The sequence below is a fragment of the Parasteatoda tepidariorum genome, chromosome 3, assembly GCF_982258835.1.
Source record: "Parasteatoda tepidariorum strain Cologne lab strain chromosome 3, Ptep-v5.0, whole genome shotgun sequence".
Lineage (NCBI taxonomy): Eukaryota > Metazoa > Arthropoda > Arachnida > Araneae > Theridiidae > Parasteatoda > Parasteatoda tepidariorum.
The window spans coordinates 53,883,590-53,904,544 of record NC_141757.1 but is presented as its reverse complement, the minus strand read 5'-3'; the positions used below and the strand labels follow the sequence as shown (position 1 = coordinate 53,904,544).

Here is a 20,955-nt window from a genome sequence, read left to right as displayed (position 1 = left end):
CGAGTTGTGATAAGAGGTGTGTAAAAACTTAAGTACAGCATTTTAAATACAATAGGTTGATGTTGTTGTTCGTCAAATATAATAAAGAGAAAACATTTTACTAATGAATTTAATAAAAAAATTATTCTGTTTTGGTTATATTCTTCAATTTTTATTGCTAACTAAACATAACTAATTCATTTAGAGGAAAAACTTTTTGAATCTTGCATAATTTTTAGAAAACCACCGATGCACACATAAACCCTATTTCTTATAATCATAGTCATCTGTATTTCATAAAACAAATGGAATACAAGGTTGAATTTCCAGTCAGAATGAGAGGGGGGAAAAGTACATACATACGAGAGGCAAGCTTGTAAATTATAAAATCTATGAAAACTCATAACTTTCTATTGCTTCACGTAATTCACTACCAGTGTATAGCAAGAAATACCTATATTAGGCATACGTTAATTCTAATTAGCATCTAAATAATACATTCTATTTTTTTTTGTAAATGTTTATTACTGTTGACAAATGAAATATTTTTTTTTTAAAAAGTATGTTTTAGTCAAAAAATTAAAAAAAAATAGACAATAGATTAGAATTAATAAATGGTAGTTAAAGACAATCATTATTTTTTAAAAGTATTTATAGCTTTTCAATAGCATGTCACAAAACAGTACCTCCAAGAAAAAGTTTTCCCGAGGAAGGGTGTTCAAAATATAAAAATTTCAGGGACGTGCCCACTTTTTTTTGTTGGCTGATTTATACCTTGCCCACACTGGGCCCGAAAAACTTCAGGTATAAAAATAAAAAAAGCAGTAAAACGCCCAAATCACTGTTAAAAAAATACATCACGACTTAAAAATTATATTTAATAAGGTTTTCCTTTTTTTTTGTGGACAAATTTGTAAAAAATGCCCACACTAGTCCTCTCTACTCTATTACTTTTCTTGGTAGCTTAGGACTTTAGGATAAGTTTGCTGTCCGAAATACTGTCGAATTGTCCGACAGTTTGGTCTATCTATGTATAATAATATTGCTTAAAAAAAAGAATAATAGATCAGTCGGATCACGAGCAAGGACTGCTGTACCCTATAATTATAAAGATGTTTCTGCAATTGCTTAATATAAGCTAAGTAAGGAAAAATTCATGCTGAAGAATGATACAAATGAAAAAAAAATTTCACTTTTAATTAATTTTTCAATCAATTTTTTTTTTTTTACCTTCAAGTTTTTTTTCATGTTTAATATTGATAAATAGATACCTCTCTTTCAAATGTTACAATAAACAAATGGCTAGAGATACATGATCAAATTTCTCCTTAAGCACTTCCCTCTTTGTAGTATCTTTCCTTATCTATCATGATTAACCCAGTTTTCTTCCAATTAAGATTATTGTTTTGAAATGACTGGATCAGCCACTCTAAGGATCTCTAGTCAACAATTCTATTTCTGCCATCTCACTATTACCTGCAAATTTATCAAGTTTTTCTTCAACATTTTATTACAGAATTTAGAGAGAAAATATGTTAATTTATTACATCCTTCTAATTACGTGCAAATGCTTGCTTCAATCTGCAAATTTTTATGTGGTCATCAAAAAAGAAAAAACTAAAATTTAATTATTTCTGCATAAAACATCAGAAATTATTATCTCTGATATTTTTTTATTTATTGTTAAGTGTCTCCCTCTCATTTTCAGGGTAAGATATGGACAAAAGTTATTTTTGAAACATCTTGTAGCATCAAAGAAATTTTAATAAGATAACATTACGTTATTTTAAAGAAAGATGTAAATCTTTTTCTTACCAAAACTTTAAAGAATAACAATTAATCACAAATTAACTTTTTTTAGAAGCAAAAACATTTCGTATACTTTTGTTATTCATTAAAAATTTTCTGGTATAACAATTTTTAAATGAAAACTAGTACATCACTTACTTGTACGAATGACACTGAGGAAGAAAATTTAAATCACTTATTCAAGCATCAAAGATACATGCATCTTAAGTATTTGCTATCGTCTCTTAATTGTAAGATTTATTTTTCTCGTTTTAGTTTTGTGTCTGTTAGATTTGCGTCGGAAATAGCTCAAAATTTCGATTGATAAATTTAAGTTAGATAAAAAGAAAAGAAAATTTATAGACAAAAATTTTTTTTCGCCACTCTCATAATTAACTTCAATCACCATCGAAAATTCCTCTATGTTTTCCGAAATTTAGGCTCTTGATTGATGTCTGACAAAACTAATATTATTTTCTTCTTTTCAGTCTACCTGAAAAATGTTTTTAAATAAAAACTATTTGTTATTATATATAGAATTAAGGCAATTTTAGTGAATTGATTCAAGGAAATCAATGTTCAAGTTGTAGAATGATCTATATAAAAAAGCAAAGTTATAGCATTACTTTTTTATTTGCACATGTTCGTCGTATGGGGTCTAACAAAAAAATAAATAGCATAAATCGTTTTTAATCACCAATACTCAATCACGCACAAAATGGAAATGCAGATGTTAACGCAGAGTTAAAATAAAGTTAGTAATTACCAATATATGTATATTTTTTTATTCACTGCTTTTCTTGTTTATTTTACTTTGTTAGATTAAAACACTTTCTTAGAACTTTAAGTCATCAAAATAAAGCTAACTATACCTAAAATTATTTAGCACCGATAATTATACTATTGTCCTCGACCAACTCAAGTTTACAAAACAATTAGCTACACAAGTTCCTCCATTAATTTTGAATTCAAAACTTAATTTTGCTTTATTATTTTAAAAGAACTTTAATTTGATTAGATGCCCTATATGATTCTTACTCAAATTTCAGAACTATATATGATTTTTCATTTTATTTTAAGTTTTACCATCTATTAATTTTCATAAACCATATCTGGGCCCTTAGAAGTGAGAACATGTATGTTTCAACCATCATGAAAATTTTACATATTTTTTGTTTTTCAAATCTATGTTTTAAGTTTTGAATTTTTTTTTCTTTTGTAGGACCTCTAGACGCATTATAAGCATTTTGAAGGAAGAAGCAGCATTTTGTTTCATACTGGTGAAATTCTTGTCCTTCGCACTGGGTAAAAAAGAAATAAATAAAACTGTACCGAAGAACACTACGAAATCGTGCACAAAATTGAAAGATAAAGCATATACAAATAATAAAGTTCAAATAATACAAAGTTTTTTTGATGTTGCCTATTTGTTATTTTTTATTTGACCTTCCCAGTGGTTTAACGTTATTAGAAAAAGCATAACTGCAAGTTGTGCAAAGTTGATATAAGGTAGTGGGCTCATATATATTTAACATTTTCAATGTACCAAGTGAATTTGTCGTATTTAAAAAATTAAGCATTCAAAAATATTACGAAATATAAACTCAAAAATATTAGTTGACGAAAATATTATCTCTCTCTATTAAAAAATCACAAGGTTTACTACTGTCTTAAGCTTAAGTGTTCAACTTTGTTTTGCTGCTCAAAAGCTATAAAACATAGAAATGTCAAATTACGAAAGGAATGTAGACAAATGTACAGAGGTTTAAAAAAAATTAACATTTAATGATAAGTTTGAAAATTATTAAGTTTTAAACTTAGCAAAAAGTACCATGCACGCTGCAATCAACTACAGACTTCCAGACTAGAAATGTCAAATGCTTCGCTCATTTCTGCAACATAAGTTGAGCTTATGTATGTAGATGGCTTGAATACCTCAGGAGGATGTGTACAATATTTAATATACCCTCTATTCCAGTCATTAATTAGACGTCTAGCACCTTCCTCAACATTGGGAATGCCACCCTTTTTAAATTTACCCATTCTTTTGGCTAACAAACACAACAATTCATGGGTCGAAGTGAATTCTGGAAAGGTGTAGTGTAGCCGAAGTTGAGTGTGACCTGCTCTTTCTATGACAGCCTCAGCGGGTGTGATAACATCTTTTAATGTTTCAACTTTAACAACATTTTGTAGTGCTAATGTCGTAGCAGAGCAGTCTTTTGCAAAAATAACACCGGGAGAATCCAAGATTTTTATGTGTTTATCTAACGATACTTCCTGAACAGACTTGGTCACACCTGCCGTAGCACCCACACCGCATGATCTTGATCTCTTCAAACTGTTGATGACACTGCTTTTACCGACATTAGGAAAGCCAACAACTCCCACTTTTATTGTGGTTTGAATATTCTGGCTTCTACAATAATTTCCTAGCACTTTCATTAGAAAAGAAGCACCAACACATCTGCTTGATTGCTTTAAGCTTTCATTGATATGAATAGCGGCAACCTTAGATTGAGAGAGGTTTGTATTCTGTGATTGTGTTGAAGCTTTGAAAGCAACAGTTGGCAGTTCTTGGCGTAGATATTTTAGCCAAGCTTCAAGACTTGCTCGAGGAACCAGATCGATTTTATTTAATACCAACACTAGCTTCTTTCCACTACTGATGACCATTTCTTCAATCTGTGGACACCTACTACCCAAAGGATCTCTGGCATCCAGAACTTGCAAAATAACATCAGCTGCTTCGACTACTTTTTTCAAGTCTTTGTAATATGACTTGAAGTTTTCACTATTCACTTTCTTTTCTTTTGGTTTATACTCAATAATATTACTTTCATACTCACTATCCTTCATAACAGCTTCATCGACGAGTTCTTCAAGTCCTCTATTTTCCATCTGCTGTTTAAGTCTACTAGCCTTTTGTGCTTCGCGGAGATCCTTTGCACGTTGTTTTCTCAACTCAGCTTCTTTAAGAATCTCATCTTTAAATGGAAGACTGTTTGGAACGCCAGGATCTTTAGGCTTCCATTTATTAGGATTTTTCTTCTGTTCTCGACGGAGCTTACGTTTATGGTCAGCTGCTTTTTTTATTCTCTTGTATTTTATTCGACAATGAACTTGCTTGCTTTGTTTGCGATGCATTCTAGCTGGCATTTTGGATATTTTAAAATATTAGTCAAGCCAAATTTTCAAGATTCTTTTGAATATAAATACTTCACTTTCTAGGAAATCAAGACAAAATACAAACACACGTGTTTACCATGGTGTTTACATAGGAAATGAAAAGAGATACGGTTACAAGCAATCGTTCCTCCTCATTCCTAAGACTTAAGTTTTACACTTTATTATCTGGCATCTTCAAAATTCGATACAGAAATATCTGGCATCAAAAAGGAAGTTTGTAATTCTATTCGTCGTAAAAGTTTAATTCAGCAGAACTGAATAGATTTTGCGAACTGATATGTTTTTTATACTGTTTCAAATTTTATAGCATTTTCAGAAAAATCACGCACTATTTAAGTTTACTCAGAACATGCAGTTGATTCATATCCAATTTTTAATGTTCACTTTATTATTATTTATTTACGATTTAGAAAAGAATTTAGATCAACAAATATAGGCGATGAGCGAGCAGGTTTTTGTCCTTGTAAATTAGTGGAATTCTTTTTCAAATTCAATTATTTTTACAAACTAATTGGATTAAAATCAACATTTTCTCTTTTTTAACTAAATGATAGGAAAATTTCAAGTTTTTAATTAAATTTTTGAACTATCTATTTATAATCAGAAACAATGACACACTGCAGGTATGTCTAATGCTAATAATATTAAATTTTAAATAAAAACTAAAATAATATAATAGAAATAAGTGTTTTTTATATGAAATTTAGGTTAATATTGAAACATATTAAATGTCTTGTTCATCTTTTGTTTCTAATATTCATATGTTGTCTTGCTATAAGTGCCAAAATAGTAGAGAGTTTTGTCTTTTTAGTTATTTTCTTAAAAATGTATGAAGTCCTATTCATGTAACTTTATATGAAAATTAGCACTATGGTTTTAATTTCAACAAAGCTTTTCCTGAATACTGTATTAGTTTTAACTTTTCTATTTGATATCAGTTTTTACCAGGTTTTATTATTGCAATTTACTATTCTATCCATAAACTACTATTTACTACTTTGTGTGATTTCGTTGTTGATTTTACTGCTACGGACTTCGCGAATTTTAACTATTCCTTTTATGCGATGATGATTTACAAAATGCAAAAATAGAAACAAATAGGTCTCTTTTCTCTCAGCAAAATACATGAATATTGCCTATATTATTAGAATTTTTAAAAAAATATTACATATTCAGTTGAAAAATATATATACAGTTTTTTTTCTGCATAAACTCAGTGCTTTTGTTCCTTTAAATTAGTTACATATCTGATTGTTATTATTAAAAGTATCTTGCAAAAAGATATTAGTGCTAGAGAGTTTTGTCATAGAAACCATGAAAAAACTCTGCTACATGAATTTTTTACTGGTGAAGAACTAGTGCAATTATTCAATACACTGTAATGTGAATGAGCAATGTGAGATGGATAGAGCCTCTTAACTGTTTTCTTTATTCGGTAAATATTGACCTCGATTTTCGTTGCTATTTTGAGCCAGGAAAAATATTCTAACGATTATATTAAATAACCAGCTTTGCTTCAATGTAGTGAGAAAGTGGAACATGCTTCAAAATTGGTATTTTTTTAGATTTGGAACAAAGTTGCAGCAAATATTAATATCTTGGCGATAAACTAGATTGATAGTTAGCTTTGCTACGCCTCAAAATGAAAAGATGACTGTTTTACCTGTCAACAAATTTTATATCTATATCTTTATCATCATCTTCTTGCTACTCAGGATAAATCAGGTCCATATATATCTTTGAATTATTATACACCTTTTTGTCCTTTTTTCGGAAGAATAATATGATTTTGGTTATGGACAGGATTCTGCTTAAAAGGAAAAGTTTATATTTTTATTTATTATAAAGTTACTCTTAATTGCAAAAAGTTTAATTAAAAACACTTATATAACGTGTTTAACTTTTTGAAATCTGACAATTTTTGAAAAAAATGTATCTCTTTCTGATTTCTTCCATCATTTAAAAAAAACATTTTCTGACCGATGTAGTGTCAGCAGCGTTTACTAGATCAATTTTAAGCATATAGCATAGCTTCTAAATTATTTTGCCTTTTTTTTCACAATTCTAAATTAAAAGTTATAATGTTAATTTAAAATGATAATGTTAATTTGAAATGTTATTTTGTAAAGCATTCTTTTTTTGTGCATAGCAGAAAACGCCCTAGATGTGAAGAAGATTGTTGTGAATTAATGCCTATTTCAAAGAGAATTAATGATCTCCATATCAGGTTTGTGATAATTTTCTTCAACATATTATCAGTTTTCCATATAATTTTTTATGTTAATAATGTAAAATCTTTATATAACTTCACTTAATTTGTGAGGATTCATGTAGAATGGAATATTTTGTTAAGTTCAATTGTTTTATTATCTTGAAGTAATTGTGGTTTCTATGTTTTTTTTTCAAAATAGAATTTCGTACTATAAAACTGTACTGATTTTTCCTAAAAAAATAAGTTTGCTACTACTAAAAATTGTCATTATATTACCTTGTAGAACTGTTCTTTAATGTTTTGCTGTTTTATTATGGAAGATGTAAAATTGTGCATATTGTATATTTTCTAGGTGTAAAATTTTATGATCCTACAAAATATAATCTAAAAATTTTTCTTCAAAACTTGTTTTACACTATTTTTTAAAAGCAGACAAAGGAAAACTAAACATCTGCTTTAAAGTGACATTGCATTTTGTTTTTTTATTTTAAATTAATTACCAAAGTCTTGATACATATACCCCGTTGAGAAACGATATGCTTAATTCCAGTCTTATAGAAAGAGATATGTTGCTTATTGATCTATAATTCACCCATTCTTGTGCTTCATAGTCCAAGCAATGCCGGCATCAACCAATGTCTTTCTTCAAATCACCAAAGATATGGAAGTCACAATTAAAAGAACTTTCTAAGTTGTATAATATTAAAGTGTTTCCCATCCAAATTTCTGAGACTGGTTGGTTTTCCATGATCAGACCATCAATTCAAGCAATCAAATATAACTTATTGGCTCAATGTAATGGATCTGCATGGGCATCCTTTTAAGAATTTTTTCTGCCACTCATTCAGACATGTGATGATAAATTTAATATGTACCAGCACCCTCAACCACCAAGAAATAAAAGAAACCTCTTCAGGGACATAGTAAACTTATATTTCTGGGAGGGGGGCATTCCCATTTTGCCGAATCATAAATTAATAAATACGTAATTCAATAGCTTCAATAAAAAAATTTATTCTGTTGCTAATATTTTCACAATATGTTAATTTTTTCTACTAATATATTACTAAATTAGCGATTTCATACTTAATTATTCTAGTCAAGAGGTGCCGCGATTGGTCAATGGGTAAGGTACTGGACAGTTCTGAAGATCTAAAATTTGATCTGTAGAGTTGACTTGAAACCTTATGCTTGAGATATGTATCCATCTGTCTGTCAAAGTAAAACTTGTCATGCAGAATTTCATTTGTATTTTCAAATTTAATTTAATTAACAAAACTTTAATCTTCGTAACTGTGCCGAGCAGCCAATCAAATTTGCCGAGTGGGGAAATTTTTTGCGTGATCTCTCATCCACGCACCCGTGCAACTCTTTGTGTGCTTCAATTTCAAAAGTTGGATGAAGACACTTATCATTACACTCAATTTTAGAACAGGAAAGAAACAACTGTGTAGACTTGCGTGTTTTTACTATGCATTTCTCTTACCTACCAGATGGAAGTTTTGATATCTACTGACATTGTTGGAGTTTTTGGCAAGATATTTGTTTTATGGTGTATTTTCCTTTTTCATTCAACTGCCCTACTTATAAAGAGAAAAGTTTGTTAGGAATAAATCATGTGTTTAAACAATTTAATGTGACTACTTCTAGCATTTACTTCTTATTTTAGACATGCTTATAAGATTCTATCAGCCTATTAAATAATATGGTACCCCATTTAGTATCATATATTTTGTTTAATTCTTTGTCATTAAGTAAATACCTCTTCTTTAAAATTTTTCCTTTTGTGTGGACACTTGTCATATCAGCAGCATCATCATCATCAGCATTGGCACCTTTGTGAGTCTGGGCCTACCTCAGAAGCTTTTCCCATTCTGCCCTTCTCCCTCTCAAAATTATATCTTTTTCTACAGTTGTTTGCTATCGAGGATAGCGCCAAAGATGGTTCGTAGGACCTGCCTTTCGAAGGTTGCTAATAACTTCTCTTCCCTTTTTGTTAAAGTCCATGTCTCTGAAGCATAAGTCAAAACTGACTTGATTAATACCTTATAAAGTAAAATCTCCTTCTTTCTTTTTATTAAGTGAGATTTCAATAATGATCTTAAACCATAGAAGCAGCGATTGGCTGCAATTATTCTTTTTCTGATTTCAAGATAAATGTCAATTTGATAGTTTAACTTGTCATGTCGGCAATTCTCAAATGCTTACTTCTTGTGTGACTGTCAAAAACAAAGAGACGTTTGAACAATTCATGATGTGATAAAAAGTTTTATGTAATTTTTTTCAAATTTGATAGTAAATTTGATGATATTCTAATTGCGTATAGTAATATGCTTTATTTATATTTTGCTTAGGAGTGGATTAACAGATCCAAGTGCACCAATAAATACTGTAAGTATTATAAACATCTTAAGATTTTGATTGATGAAATAATTTGTTTTTCATTTATACATGGTTGGTTTTCTTTATATCTGTAATACCTAAGATGAGATTATTAAATAAGTTATACTATCAAATTTTTGGTATCATTTAAGTTAAAACATTAGCTACTTCTAACAAACCACTTTTAGGATAAATTTAGATGGTATGAATTGCAATATTTTTCTTTATCAATAACACCTCTAATTACTTAGGAGCATTTGCATTTAACTATTAAATTGATACTAATTTAATTTAAAAATTAGGAGGTGATAGTGATGATCATAAAAATTTTTTTCATTGATATAACATCCCATATTTTATAAAAATGTATGATTCAATAAATATATTCTAAAAGATATAATTTTATTATATATCGGCTTTCATAATTTCATTGTTATATGCAGTGCATAAAATAAAAATGGAATACCTAAATTACTTTTGATCTGTTTTACAAGGCTTTTATAACTTTGCGTAGTTCTAAGATTGAAATAATAATTTTTAATCAACATGCATCTTTGTTCTGTGACTAAACAATAGCTTTCTATCATTCTTTATTTTCAGCTTTTGCATTTGGTTTAAAAAATTGTAAATTTACATTATTTACTGTGATGGGAGACTATTTGTAAAATGTATTCTACTGATTGAGTCTTATCTATTCTATATTAATTGTATCAGAATTATTAGACTCTTGAGTAATTTTATGAAGGAAAAAGAAAGAAGGTTTAAATTATTAAATTTTCCAATCAGAAGATTAATATGGATGAATTGTGAAGCTAATTTATTTTGATGAAATGATCTGAATAAAAAGTACTTTGCTTCATCTAAAAACTTAAAGTCTCCAGAAAAGGGAATAAATAGTCGTAAATTTAAAAAAAATTGAATTATGTTAGCAAAATGATCAATTGTGCTAGTATATGCTTTTCAGCTTTATGCATAATTTACTAGTGTTGATTTGTACCGATTTATTGGTTATTAACATATTCACCCCATACAAAAAAATGGGTATTCAGCTAGTTTTTAATAAATGTTTCAGCCAATGCCTCTAAGTCACGGTGAACAAATGCAATTAAAAAATGTTCAATTTTGCCATTTTTGAAGAGTGAGGCCTCTAGGATATTGTAATTGGTAAAAATCTGATTTTAATAGTTTTGCCAGGTGGAGTAGCCCTTAAACTTTTATGTTTTACCATACGTCTGGAATTATTTGAGCTGATCAAGAGATTTATAAAACACGTTTATCTAAAGATAATTCTGTACAAAAAGAAAAAAGATATATAATTATTTGTTTAATAAGTACTGAAAAATTTTGAATTTCAAAGTCTGCAAGTGTTCATTGAATTTAAAATTTTTAATTTCTTCTTGTAGGGGAAGTCCTGGTTTATTTGTATTTCTACCAATTCACATAAATAATGAAAGACTAGAAATTATCTAACTCTAAATATTTATTGAAAAGGACAAAACAACATAAAAATAAAACAAGGATAAAAAAAATACAAGAATTTGGAAGAGGGGGTTTTGGGCTCGAATTAAACATCCGTGCTTAACGGCGGTTCCTGGCAGACTGTCTTAGTTCACCGCCAGGGGCGCTGTAGTGGGGGGGGGGAGAGGAGAGCTTGTTACACTCCCCCTCTGGTTCCGATTAAACGTCTCGTTGAGGGACCAGCACTTTTTCGTTTTTGGCTTCTTCTGAGGGTCATCAAGGTTTTTGGGTCAGTATCAAGAGTCTTTAGTCTGCCTCGTTTACGTAAACCAAAAGGCATTCTTTTGAATCGGAAAGTGCCAGAAGAACAGACGAATGCTGTTTTAATTCTGTCAGCTGGGTTAACTTCTACCTGATGATAGCTAGCTGTTAAGTCAATGGTTGACATATATTTACATGTCTTTGCATCATGCCATAAATCATCCATTCTGGGTAATGGATATGTATCGGGTAAAGTTTTCTCATTTAGTTTTCGATAGTCCACGCAGAGTCTATAACCGTTCGGTTTAGGAACTAAAACCACGGGTGCGGCGTAAGGTGATTCGCACTCTTCAATTATATCTTTCTCAGGCAAATCATCAATTTGTCTCTTCAACTCTTCTTTCTTAGAAGGAGGTAATCTGTACGGGGGAACAGATACAGGAGGATGATCACCAGTATTGATGTAATGTTTTGCATATGGAGTAGCATCTCCCCCTGGTTCGAAGATTCTTTCATACTGTTTCAACAGGGTGTTGAGTTTGTTTTTTTCTTCACTTGACAGTTGTTGACCTTCTTCCTCTCTCAGTTGACAAGTATTGGATTCAGCACATAGCGTATTCTTGATATCACACAAATTGGCTTCCTCAGCAAAATTAAATTTTCGTCGGGGAAAATCGTTGAAAAACCATCTGCGACTTCTTAGATCAAGGACGATACCAGCATCTTGAAGGAAATCTGTACCAAGGAGAGTACGATTTTCTTTAGCATGGGGTAATGCAATTAAGTTTGTTTTAAAGACTCTTCCTTCAAGTCCTATATCTACCAAAGTAGTGAAGGCTTCCACTTGTCGTTTTTCTCCGTCAGCAAGTGTCATAGTGAGTTGGGTCTCTTGAAAGTCTGCACCTTCTTGTTTGAGAATTTGATACAACCGTTCTCCAGCAATACAATGGCTTGCTCCACTGTCAGCACATGCAGTACCCAAGAGTCCATTTACTGTTATACTCAATATAGCTAGTTGTGATGATTCGTCTACACATGACTGGAAGAGGACGTTTCCAACACTGGGAGAAGAGTTTGTGCTAGATGGATTGCATTTAGGACAGCGAGATTTGATAATGCCAGGTTCACCACATCTATAGTACCTTCTACCAGTTCTGCTCTCTTCAAATCTGTCATTGTTTACTTTATGATGTTGATCATCATACATAAAATCATTTCTTCGCGGAATTCTTTCATAATTAGAAAAGTCCTGCTTGTTATGACTTTGAACTCCAGTATTTGGCCTATTTTCTTGTCTGAAAGAATGCATGTTATATTTCTGGTCATATTGTACCCTGGGACTACGCGAATACTTGTTATGGTTATAAAGTCTTTGTGATTCTGTTTGCTTCAAATTAAGCTTCTTTTCTGTTTTTGTTTTCTGCAAATCTTTTTTGTTCATACGAAGATTTTCATACGCATCCATTTTCTCAATTAAATCTTCAGGCGTTTTCCATTCACACCAGACATCTAAGAAGTGCTCTTTAGCTTCTGGAGGAATTCTTTTCTTCATTTGATCGACGATCATCAAGTTTTTTAATTCATCAAAAGTTTTAATGTCTAATTCCATTAACCAATTTTTGAAAAAAGTTTGGAGTTCAAAATGAAAATCTTTCCAAGTTTTCTCAGGTGTTTTTCTGTGAGTGGCATACAACTGTCGAAGCTTTTCTGCACTTAACTTAAATCTTTTCAGAAGCATTTCTTTGATATAGTCAAAATCTTGGGCTTTATCTTCTGCTTCTCTTGCGATGAGTTGAGCAATATCGTTTGGCAGGACACCAAGTAAATAAGCTACCCAATTCTCTTTGTCTATTTTTAAAAATTTCAGTTGGCGTTGAAATAAGTTGAGATATAAAACCATATAGTCCTCTTTCGGATCGAATTCAGGTAGTAATTTCTTTAACTGTAAGTTGACAGGACAACTACTTGTTAAACCAGATGATGGTTGCATGAATTTTTGCGCTTCAATTTGCAAACGTAATTTTTCCAGCTCAAAATTCTGTTCTTGTTCCTTTTCTTTCAATATTCGATTTTGTTCTTCTTCTTTTTCTCTATTTAATTTTTCGCTTCTTTCTTTTTCGACTCTGTCATCAATAATATTTTGTAACACGTTGAGGCAAAATTCTTCATCGTATGCTTCATTTTCTGTGATCAGTTTCTTAATTTGAATGACTTTAGCATCGGGGGGAACCTTGAGACCCATTTCTTCAGCTAATACACATAAATCGACCTTTTTTCCCTTTCCTAAAAATGTCATTGTAGCAGATTGTGAAAGCACCACTTAATAGATATTGTTTAATACCCCCAATAGTCTTAAAATGTCACTGATAATGAAATGTCATTTAAATTGTTTCTAATAATAGATACCCTATCATACAATATTACTTGAGATAATTTGAAGCAGTTAATATAATCAATGGGAAATGAAAATATACGATGTATTAATTATAGAGCAAGTAGTGGTAATGTGAATTATAACTATCAGTACATCAACAAAATTCCCATATAAAACACCAATATTGTAAATAAATCAATATTTTGAACAATAAACATTATACTGTATAAACACTATACAGACATTTTACTTTTATTTTTCTGGATAAAATTCTATTGAACCAAAATAAAACCTTTTTTTTTTCTTTCAAAATACTCTACTCTTCATTTATTAAAATTATCCACCTTTGTTACTAAAGTGTATTCAATATAGAAACATACATATAAAACGCATAGCAATAGAAAAAAATTCTTCTCCTTCCTTTCTTTTTTTTTTTTAAGTAATAACAAGTAGAAATTGTAATAATAAAACTATACTACAAGTTACATAAATGAATTAAAAGGAAGCAACATATTCTGAAATTTCTTTTCCTCTTTCTTAGTTTTGATTTTTTTCTTCTTTTAAATAACAAGTTTTATTACAACCTTAGCTAAATTCAATTTATCTCTGTAATTGAGACCAATGAAAATAAAACAAAATACAATATAACAACAACTAAGACATAAGTTCTTGATAATCATTAGCATAAGTTTCAGTTTCGGTTTACAAACACTCTCATTTTTACCATGAAGAGAAATTCGTCTGTGGTTTTGGCGCCACAGAAAGCAATAAAGAAGGAATCGTGTCTGATTCCCAGACGCGCAAGTAGTAATCGAAAGTGATATTCATAAAATAATATTCAAATAGATGAATAATTTTAAACACACTTCTTAAATGAGAAAAAAAATCAATGCTTAAATATTTTAGAATGCAGCTTTTTTAACTTTTACACAATATATATTCATTTTGAAACATAAAAAGATAGTTAACTCTCATGATATATTTCTCTACCAGATTCTTAGTTTATAAAAATTATTTTTAGAATGAATGATTCAAAATATTTATAATATATTTAAACTTCACACACAGAATTACTATACAACATAATACTTTTCATTAAGTTTCAAATCAATCGATAGAAAATCTTACTACTATAAAAATTGTACTTATCAATGTTGAGCGGGAAAGGGTTTTCCCGGTTTTCCTCGTCTAGCTGGGGTAAGCTGGGAAATGCAAAATTCAGGAAATCGAGATACGGGATGACCTCATTAAATTCCACATATTGAACAGGATGTTCATTTGCTTTCTGAAAAAAAAATTGAGCCAGCAAGGAACCGTTAGTTCGGCCACGAGTTGGGCGTCATTTTTGTAGGGGAAGTCCTGGTTTATTTGTATTTCTACCAATTCACATAAATAATGAAAGACTAGAAATTATCTAACTCTAAATATTTATTGAAAAGGACAAAACAACATAAAAATAAAACAAGGATAAAAAAATACAAGAATTTGGAAGAGGGGATTTTGGGCTCGAATTAAACATCCGTGCTTAACGGCGGTTCCTGGCAGACTGTCTTAGTTCACCGCCAGAGGCGCTGTAGTGGGGGGGAAAGAGGAGAGCTTGTTACACTGTCTTTTATTTGTGAATTTTTTGCATAAGTGATTTACTTCATGTCCTAAGAAAGCATAAGGAGTTATGTTTTGAAGAAAAAGGTATCAACTTCACTTTGAAGAGAAAAAAAAAATTAAGCTTACTCCTTTAAGCTCAATGGGTTTAGTTGTTCTAAAAAACTGAAAAATCGATTTTAGTCAGAAATTTGGTTTGAAGTTACATTTTACATGGTCATTGTCTACCTTTACGTTACACTAAGTGCCTTCTTGACTCTAAAACTCTCCAAATTTAGAGACATATATCTTATTTTATTGTGTTTATAGATGTAGTTATCTGTTCTATTTTCGTTACTCTTCTTTGATATTTTATTTCCCCCCCCTGTAGATTCCAGAAATGCACCCGAGAGCACGAAATGTGCGGGAGATATTTAATGGAATGTATGTGCCTGAAATGCAAAGGGAAGTTGGCATGACAAGAGAAGTGAATGTGATGGGTGCTTACAGGCCTGAACTAAGTGCTTCTGAAAATCCTTATTACTATCAAGTTAATGGTGTTCTGTACGAAGCACACGCCATGCGCATGCAAAGATTATCAAAATAGATACCTCCTTGATTTATAGATTTATATTTATTTCTATTACTATTATAAATATCAAAAGGTGTGCTTGACTTTTTGAATGGGCAATAAATGAGTGGAAAATTTAACAGAAAGCTAGGAGAGTGTTGCCTTGTGTTCATTCATTTAACGAGATTTATCACTTAAATGTGTATCATATAAAATATAAATAAAAAAAGAAATCTTCTATTTTGTAAATATGTTTTACTTTCATTGTATAGATTTATGGCCTCTTTTTTATTCTGTTCTATTATTGCTATTTATTACTCTTGAAACTTTGTTTATTTATATAACCCTTTAACACTTGAAAGACAGATGAAACCGATTTGGATCCTCTTGTTTTTTGTTGCCTGTAATTCTAAAAATAACTTACTGAAAATCTTGAATATTTCTCTGACTTTTTATTATTTGATCCAATGTAAATGCTTATTTAATCATTCACGTGTTAGCCTTATAGAAATATATATATAGAACCTATACCAAGAATGAATGATGGGAAGGACCAGAGTGGCTCTTTAGCTATCCCATAATCCCGGGTAGCTTCGGTTATAAAGTACCCTTTGGTATATATAAGGTACCCCTGTCTTGATAAAAGCAAGGGTATTTCAAGATATCTATAATTATTATTCATAGATAAAGGCAAATTCAATTATTTAATAAACTATTGTATACATACTTGAAAAAAACAGTGTTTTGCTTGATCAAATATTTTCTTTAACCAAATCGAATAAAATACCATTAAATTTCGATGAACAAGTATATAATGAATTACCTGATTGGAAATTCGCTTCAAAACTAAACAAATGCAAAAATAAACAAATTGAAGCAAAAGAAGTTTTGAATCAGGTAATATCTTGCCATTTCAGTTTCTTGGAATTATTTATTTAAAGTTTCCAATATGTTTTTATTAAATTAATTTTGATTATATTTTATCATTTCGGATGTCTAATTTATCTTCACACTAACAATCTAGGAAGGGCCAAACTGCCCCCTTCAGTCTTTCTAGGTATACTACAATTTGAAGTTTTTCTTGTGTTATCTGTCAAATTTGAATTCTGTTTTTGGGTGCAGTCTAGTTGTCTTTCTTCCTAAAAAAAATAGCTTTGCCAGTGCTTCACAAGGTTATTTTTTTACAAACTTGCTAAAGTAACAACACAGTTAAAGGGTTAAAAAGAGTACACAAAAGAAATTTTTTTTTGTTAACTCAATTCTATATTAGTCAAGATATTACTATATATTTTTTTTAATTATTATTTTAGATCAGTTTTGCCAAGATAGTATTATCAACTGAAAGAGATAAAAATTAAAAAATAAATAGTTAACTGTAAAATAAACTCTTTTTGGATCAATCCCTTTTTTTTCTTCCTGATGTTAAATTCCTTTATTTATGTCTTAAGTAAGTTTAATAGAGAATTATAGTGCAGTTTTCAGTGTAGTATTATATTTGTAATTTTAAAACCTTTATGAAATTTCTTTTTATTATGTATTTACTATCATAGCATGTCATTAATGCATCATAGCTATTTAATCTCTTGCTGTTATATTTCATTTTTATTGCAAGAAGATTTCATATTTATTTACCTTGTAAATAGTGACTTCATGTGTTTTTTTTTTTGTGTAATAGTTGCAATAATAAATCATTCTTTTCAAATCTAAGCAGATTTTTTTCCTTATACTAATGTCAAAGTTATATAACTCATATTATGAATTTTATCTCACTTAGAATAGTGTGTAAATTTTTATAAAATTATACCTTATTTTTTTGTTTTATGCAACAATTTGCATAAAGGAAAACTAATGCATTTCAATGAGTTATAATTTAATCATACTGGCAAAAATTCCTACTCATTGAGTAACATAGGAAAAAAAAAAACTATAATACAGGTGGTAATCAATCAGCCACATTTGCAAAACAAGTATAAGACCTTGAGGACTAAACTAGTTGCTGATCATTCCACTGTCAAATCAAGTTATTTTGATTTTTATTTATCTTGGCTACTCTACTGAATTCATGTACTATAAGTTTATGTATCAGAAATGAATTATTTTGAATTTCTTTTTGTCTTTAAAAAGCTTTGAAATATACTCCAATATAACACCATCCAGAAAAACACTCAATTATGTAAACTAACTGAAATTTCAACACACAAATATATGTGTATATTTCTAAATCTGCATAGACTTTTTTTTTTCCTTTAAAAGTTATGAAAATGAATAGGGAAAAATTAATATTTGTAATTACATATTCAGAAGTTGAACAGAATAATGCGAACATTTATGTAATAACAGTATTCAAGACTAGCCTTCTGTATATCCAATTCTTTAATGTTATAGAATGAATTAATCTTGCTCCAAAGTTTGCTGCCTAAAGGGTCAATTTCACAAATGTATGATAAATGGTTGGATGGACCGGGATAGCGTGTTCGGTAGGGCGCTGGGCCCATGTCCGAGAGTTCGTGAGTTCGAACCCCGCCAATCAGACTCCCCAAGTAGTAACCGTACATAACAAATCGAAACCTCTGGGGGTACCGGATTAGAGATTGATCATTCTCTGATTCAGGTCAAAATTACGATCTGTGGATGTATGAATGGGTCCGCCTTATAAACGGGTGTAACGTATGGGTGTGGTAGCAGTCTAATTCTTGGCCATAGATGGCGCCACTGAAAAACCAGAACAATCGCACTACTCTCCCTTAACAGGCATACGGGAGAGAGAGTGGTTGGATGGAAAATATATGTGGGCGTTTTGGTCAATTCCTCTAACTTCAAAAGGTGACAATTTTTGAAATTAGATTTCTTAGGAACTATTCGACCGATTTCACTCAAATTTTGCCATGTCAAATTATATTCTTTGAAATGATGTAAAAAGTAGTATACCTTACAATAAATTTTTTTCCCCACTAATATTAAATAAAATAGTAAATATTTATAATTGTAAGCAAAAAAATTTTTAAATTTGTTTTAAAAAATTTCGAGATATGGTGAAATGCGCAAAAAATAAAATTAACAATGAAAAATCCTAACTTTGGACCTCTTTCCTGACCAAACTATTGAGACCCAGATTTTGGCTGTCCACTATATTTTGGCTGTCTGAAATCCGAATCCGTCGAAAAAAAGCTATGTTTATTCAGAGAAAGTACTTTTTTGTGTCTGATTTCGTAACTTAAAATACCGTTTGCACTAATTAAGCAGCATATTTGAGGTTAACCCTTCGTATCATTAAGAATGACTCCTAGAAAGAGAAGATCTGATCATTAGATCAAAAGTTATTAAGGGTGGTCCATTTTTTTTATGTTGCGCACTGTATTTACTTATGCAACAGGGGACTTAATCTAAGAAGTGGTGTGTTGAAGTGTTTGGATGCCCTGGGGAAAAGAAGAAGTTTAATTTAAACCCTGTATTCGTGTAATTAAACCTGCTTCGGGAAGTATACTTTTATTCATCATCATACTTTTATTCATGTATATTCATCAGTATACTTTACATAATCATCAGTATACTGTTATTATATCAAATTCATTAATTTTTAAATTTCGATGGGAAACTTATCCCCCTATGAATTTGTGTGGTCACCTGTGTTGTTGTTGTTTCTAATCCCCAAGAGGTCCATCCCACTTAGACCAATTCCATAAGTCCAAAAATGTCCAGGAAGTCTAAAAACAGATGAGGTTTTGAAAAAACCTCGTCGATCTTAAAATCGATACAGTTTAAAATATGCTCGGGCGAAGCCTGAGCAGTCCTACATTTAGTGCAAAGTCCAAAAGTCTTTTGCCCCTGAACATACGAGAGACACCTCAAGTGACCACTTGCAAAGCGAGATAAACAAGTCTGCTGGCTTCTAGGTCCCTCAAAAAGCAAGGCACTTCCAGGTCGTTTTCCGAAATACCAACTATGCGGAGGAGGAACCCTCCAGAGGTCCATAAACATGTGGTCACCTGTTGATGACTCAAGAAAATAGGGGGGGGGGGGAGTACCAATGTAGAGGCTTTTTTAAAAAAAAAAAAACAGTGAAGGTTAGTGTGTGGCCAAGAAGAGAGGCTGACATAGGGGAGCTGTTTTCTCTTGTGCGTTTTTTCGTTTGATAATTTCTACTCAAGTTTTATTTGTTTTCATAAACACAGAATTTATAAATTCGTTTATTTATAAGCGCAGAAGTGTAAGGCTAATTCTTAATAGTAGATGAAATTTTGAAAAAACCCCACCCATACTACCAAAAAAAAAATGGTCTTAAAAATCAATGGTAATAAGCTAAATTATTTTCTTTTGATAAATTAATCTGAATATCAAAACATTGTAACATAAAATTAATAGAAAAAAAGGGTTAAAGAAAAAAGGACCAAATCAACATTCAAATTTTTTTTTCTTATATAAAGTAAATAAAAAATTTGTATGATAAAAAAAAAATTATTATTTACAACATTACATTTTTACGCCTCCTTCCCTCCTTTCAAATGCAAAGAATATATAAATTTCAATGATCTGAAACTTAATTATTAAATTTGTTTGAAAATCATATTTTAATCTCCCTAAAATAATTTAGTTAAGACAAATTTATCTTATGTAAATCATTTTAGGAAGATTGAAATTTAATTTTTCAATCCTGTTATTTTAAGTGACTCCTATTTTTGTTGATATGGATTTGTTTAATTGATAATTCTTCTGTTTTTTATAGATAACTTTATTTCTGTTTTCACTTTTGTTTTCCTTTCATAATTCATGATTAAGTTGAATTCTGCGATATTTATCAAAAAGGTTCCTGGCGCATAACCATGTTTTTTTTTTTTTTTTTTCAATTTCAACGTAAATTCAAGAGGGGAGGAAACTGCTACAAATTTGCTACAAAAAAAAAAAATAAATAAATAAAAAATAAACAAATATAAAAATACTGTGGAACCAAGATTTAGACATTCTTTGTTTTCTTGAGAAAACAAAAAAGAAAGAGAGATTGTGTATTTGTGAAAACAGCAAAATAATAATATCTTTTAGAGTGGCCATGCACAAGCTGTAGCCCGGGAGCTGGATTTGGCCCTCGAACGGTCAATGTGCGACCCCCAATTTTCTAGCAAATCAATATGAAAAACAACATAACTTGCGCAAATAAATTTATAT

General features: G+C 30.4%; 2 protein-coding genes across 3 annotated transcripts; one reads left to right on the top strand and one right to left on the bottom strand.

The window, feature by feature from the left end:
• Window positions 1–3,527: 3,527 nt before the first annotated feature.
• LOC107447820 (guanine nucleotide-binding protein-like 3 homolog) lies at window positions 3,528–5,118 on the bottom strand. The gene has a single exon (XM_016062850.5). It carries the CDS (start codon window positions 4,924–4,926, stop codon window positions 3,613–3,615), a length of 1,314 nt encoding a protein of 437 aa, XP_015918336.3. The 5' UTR covers window positions 4,927–5,118; the 3' UTR covers window positions 3,528–3,612.
• Window positions 5,119–5,142: 24 nt separating this feature from the next.
• Window positions 5,143–17,502, top strand: LOC107447821 (uncharacterized). 2 transcript variants are annotated; one of them, XM_043051525.3, is made up of 4 exons: window positions 5,143–5,579; window positions 7,109–7,183; window positions 9,523–9,559; window positions 15,616–17,502. In XM_043051525.3, the coding sequence occupies exons 1-4, from the start codon at window positions 5,566–5,568 to the stop codon at window positions 15,829–15,831; spliced, it is 342 nt and encodes a 113-aa protein (XP_042907459.1). In that variant the 5' UTR covers window positions 5,143–5,565; the 3' UTR covers window positions 15,832–17,502. The 2 variants fall into 2 exon arrangements, with proteins under 2 accessions (XP_042907459.1, XP_042907452.1); XM_043051518.3 differs by having other exon boundaries at window positions 5,176–5,579; window positions 7,106–7,183.
• Window positions 17,503–20,955: the final 3,453 nt, after the last annotated feature.

Excerpts from the sequence above, each read along its gene's own strand:
- LOC107447820 (XM_016062850.5), bottom strand. The coding sequence starts at position 4,926 with ATGCCAGCTAGAATGCATCGCAAACAAAGCAAGCAAGTTCATTGTCGA.
- LOC107447821 (XM_043051518.3), top strand. Across the intron at positions 7,184-9,522 it reads ATTAATGATCTCCATATCAG|GAGTGGATTAACAGATCCAA; the intron begins GTTTGTGATAAT and ends TATTTTGCTTAG. Across the intron at positions 9,560-15,615 it reads CAAGTGCACCAATAAATACT|ATTCCAGAAATGCACCCGAG; the intron begins GTAAGTATTATA and ends CCCCCCCTGTAG.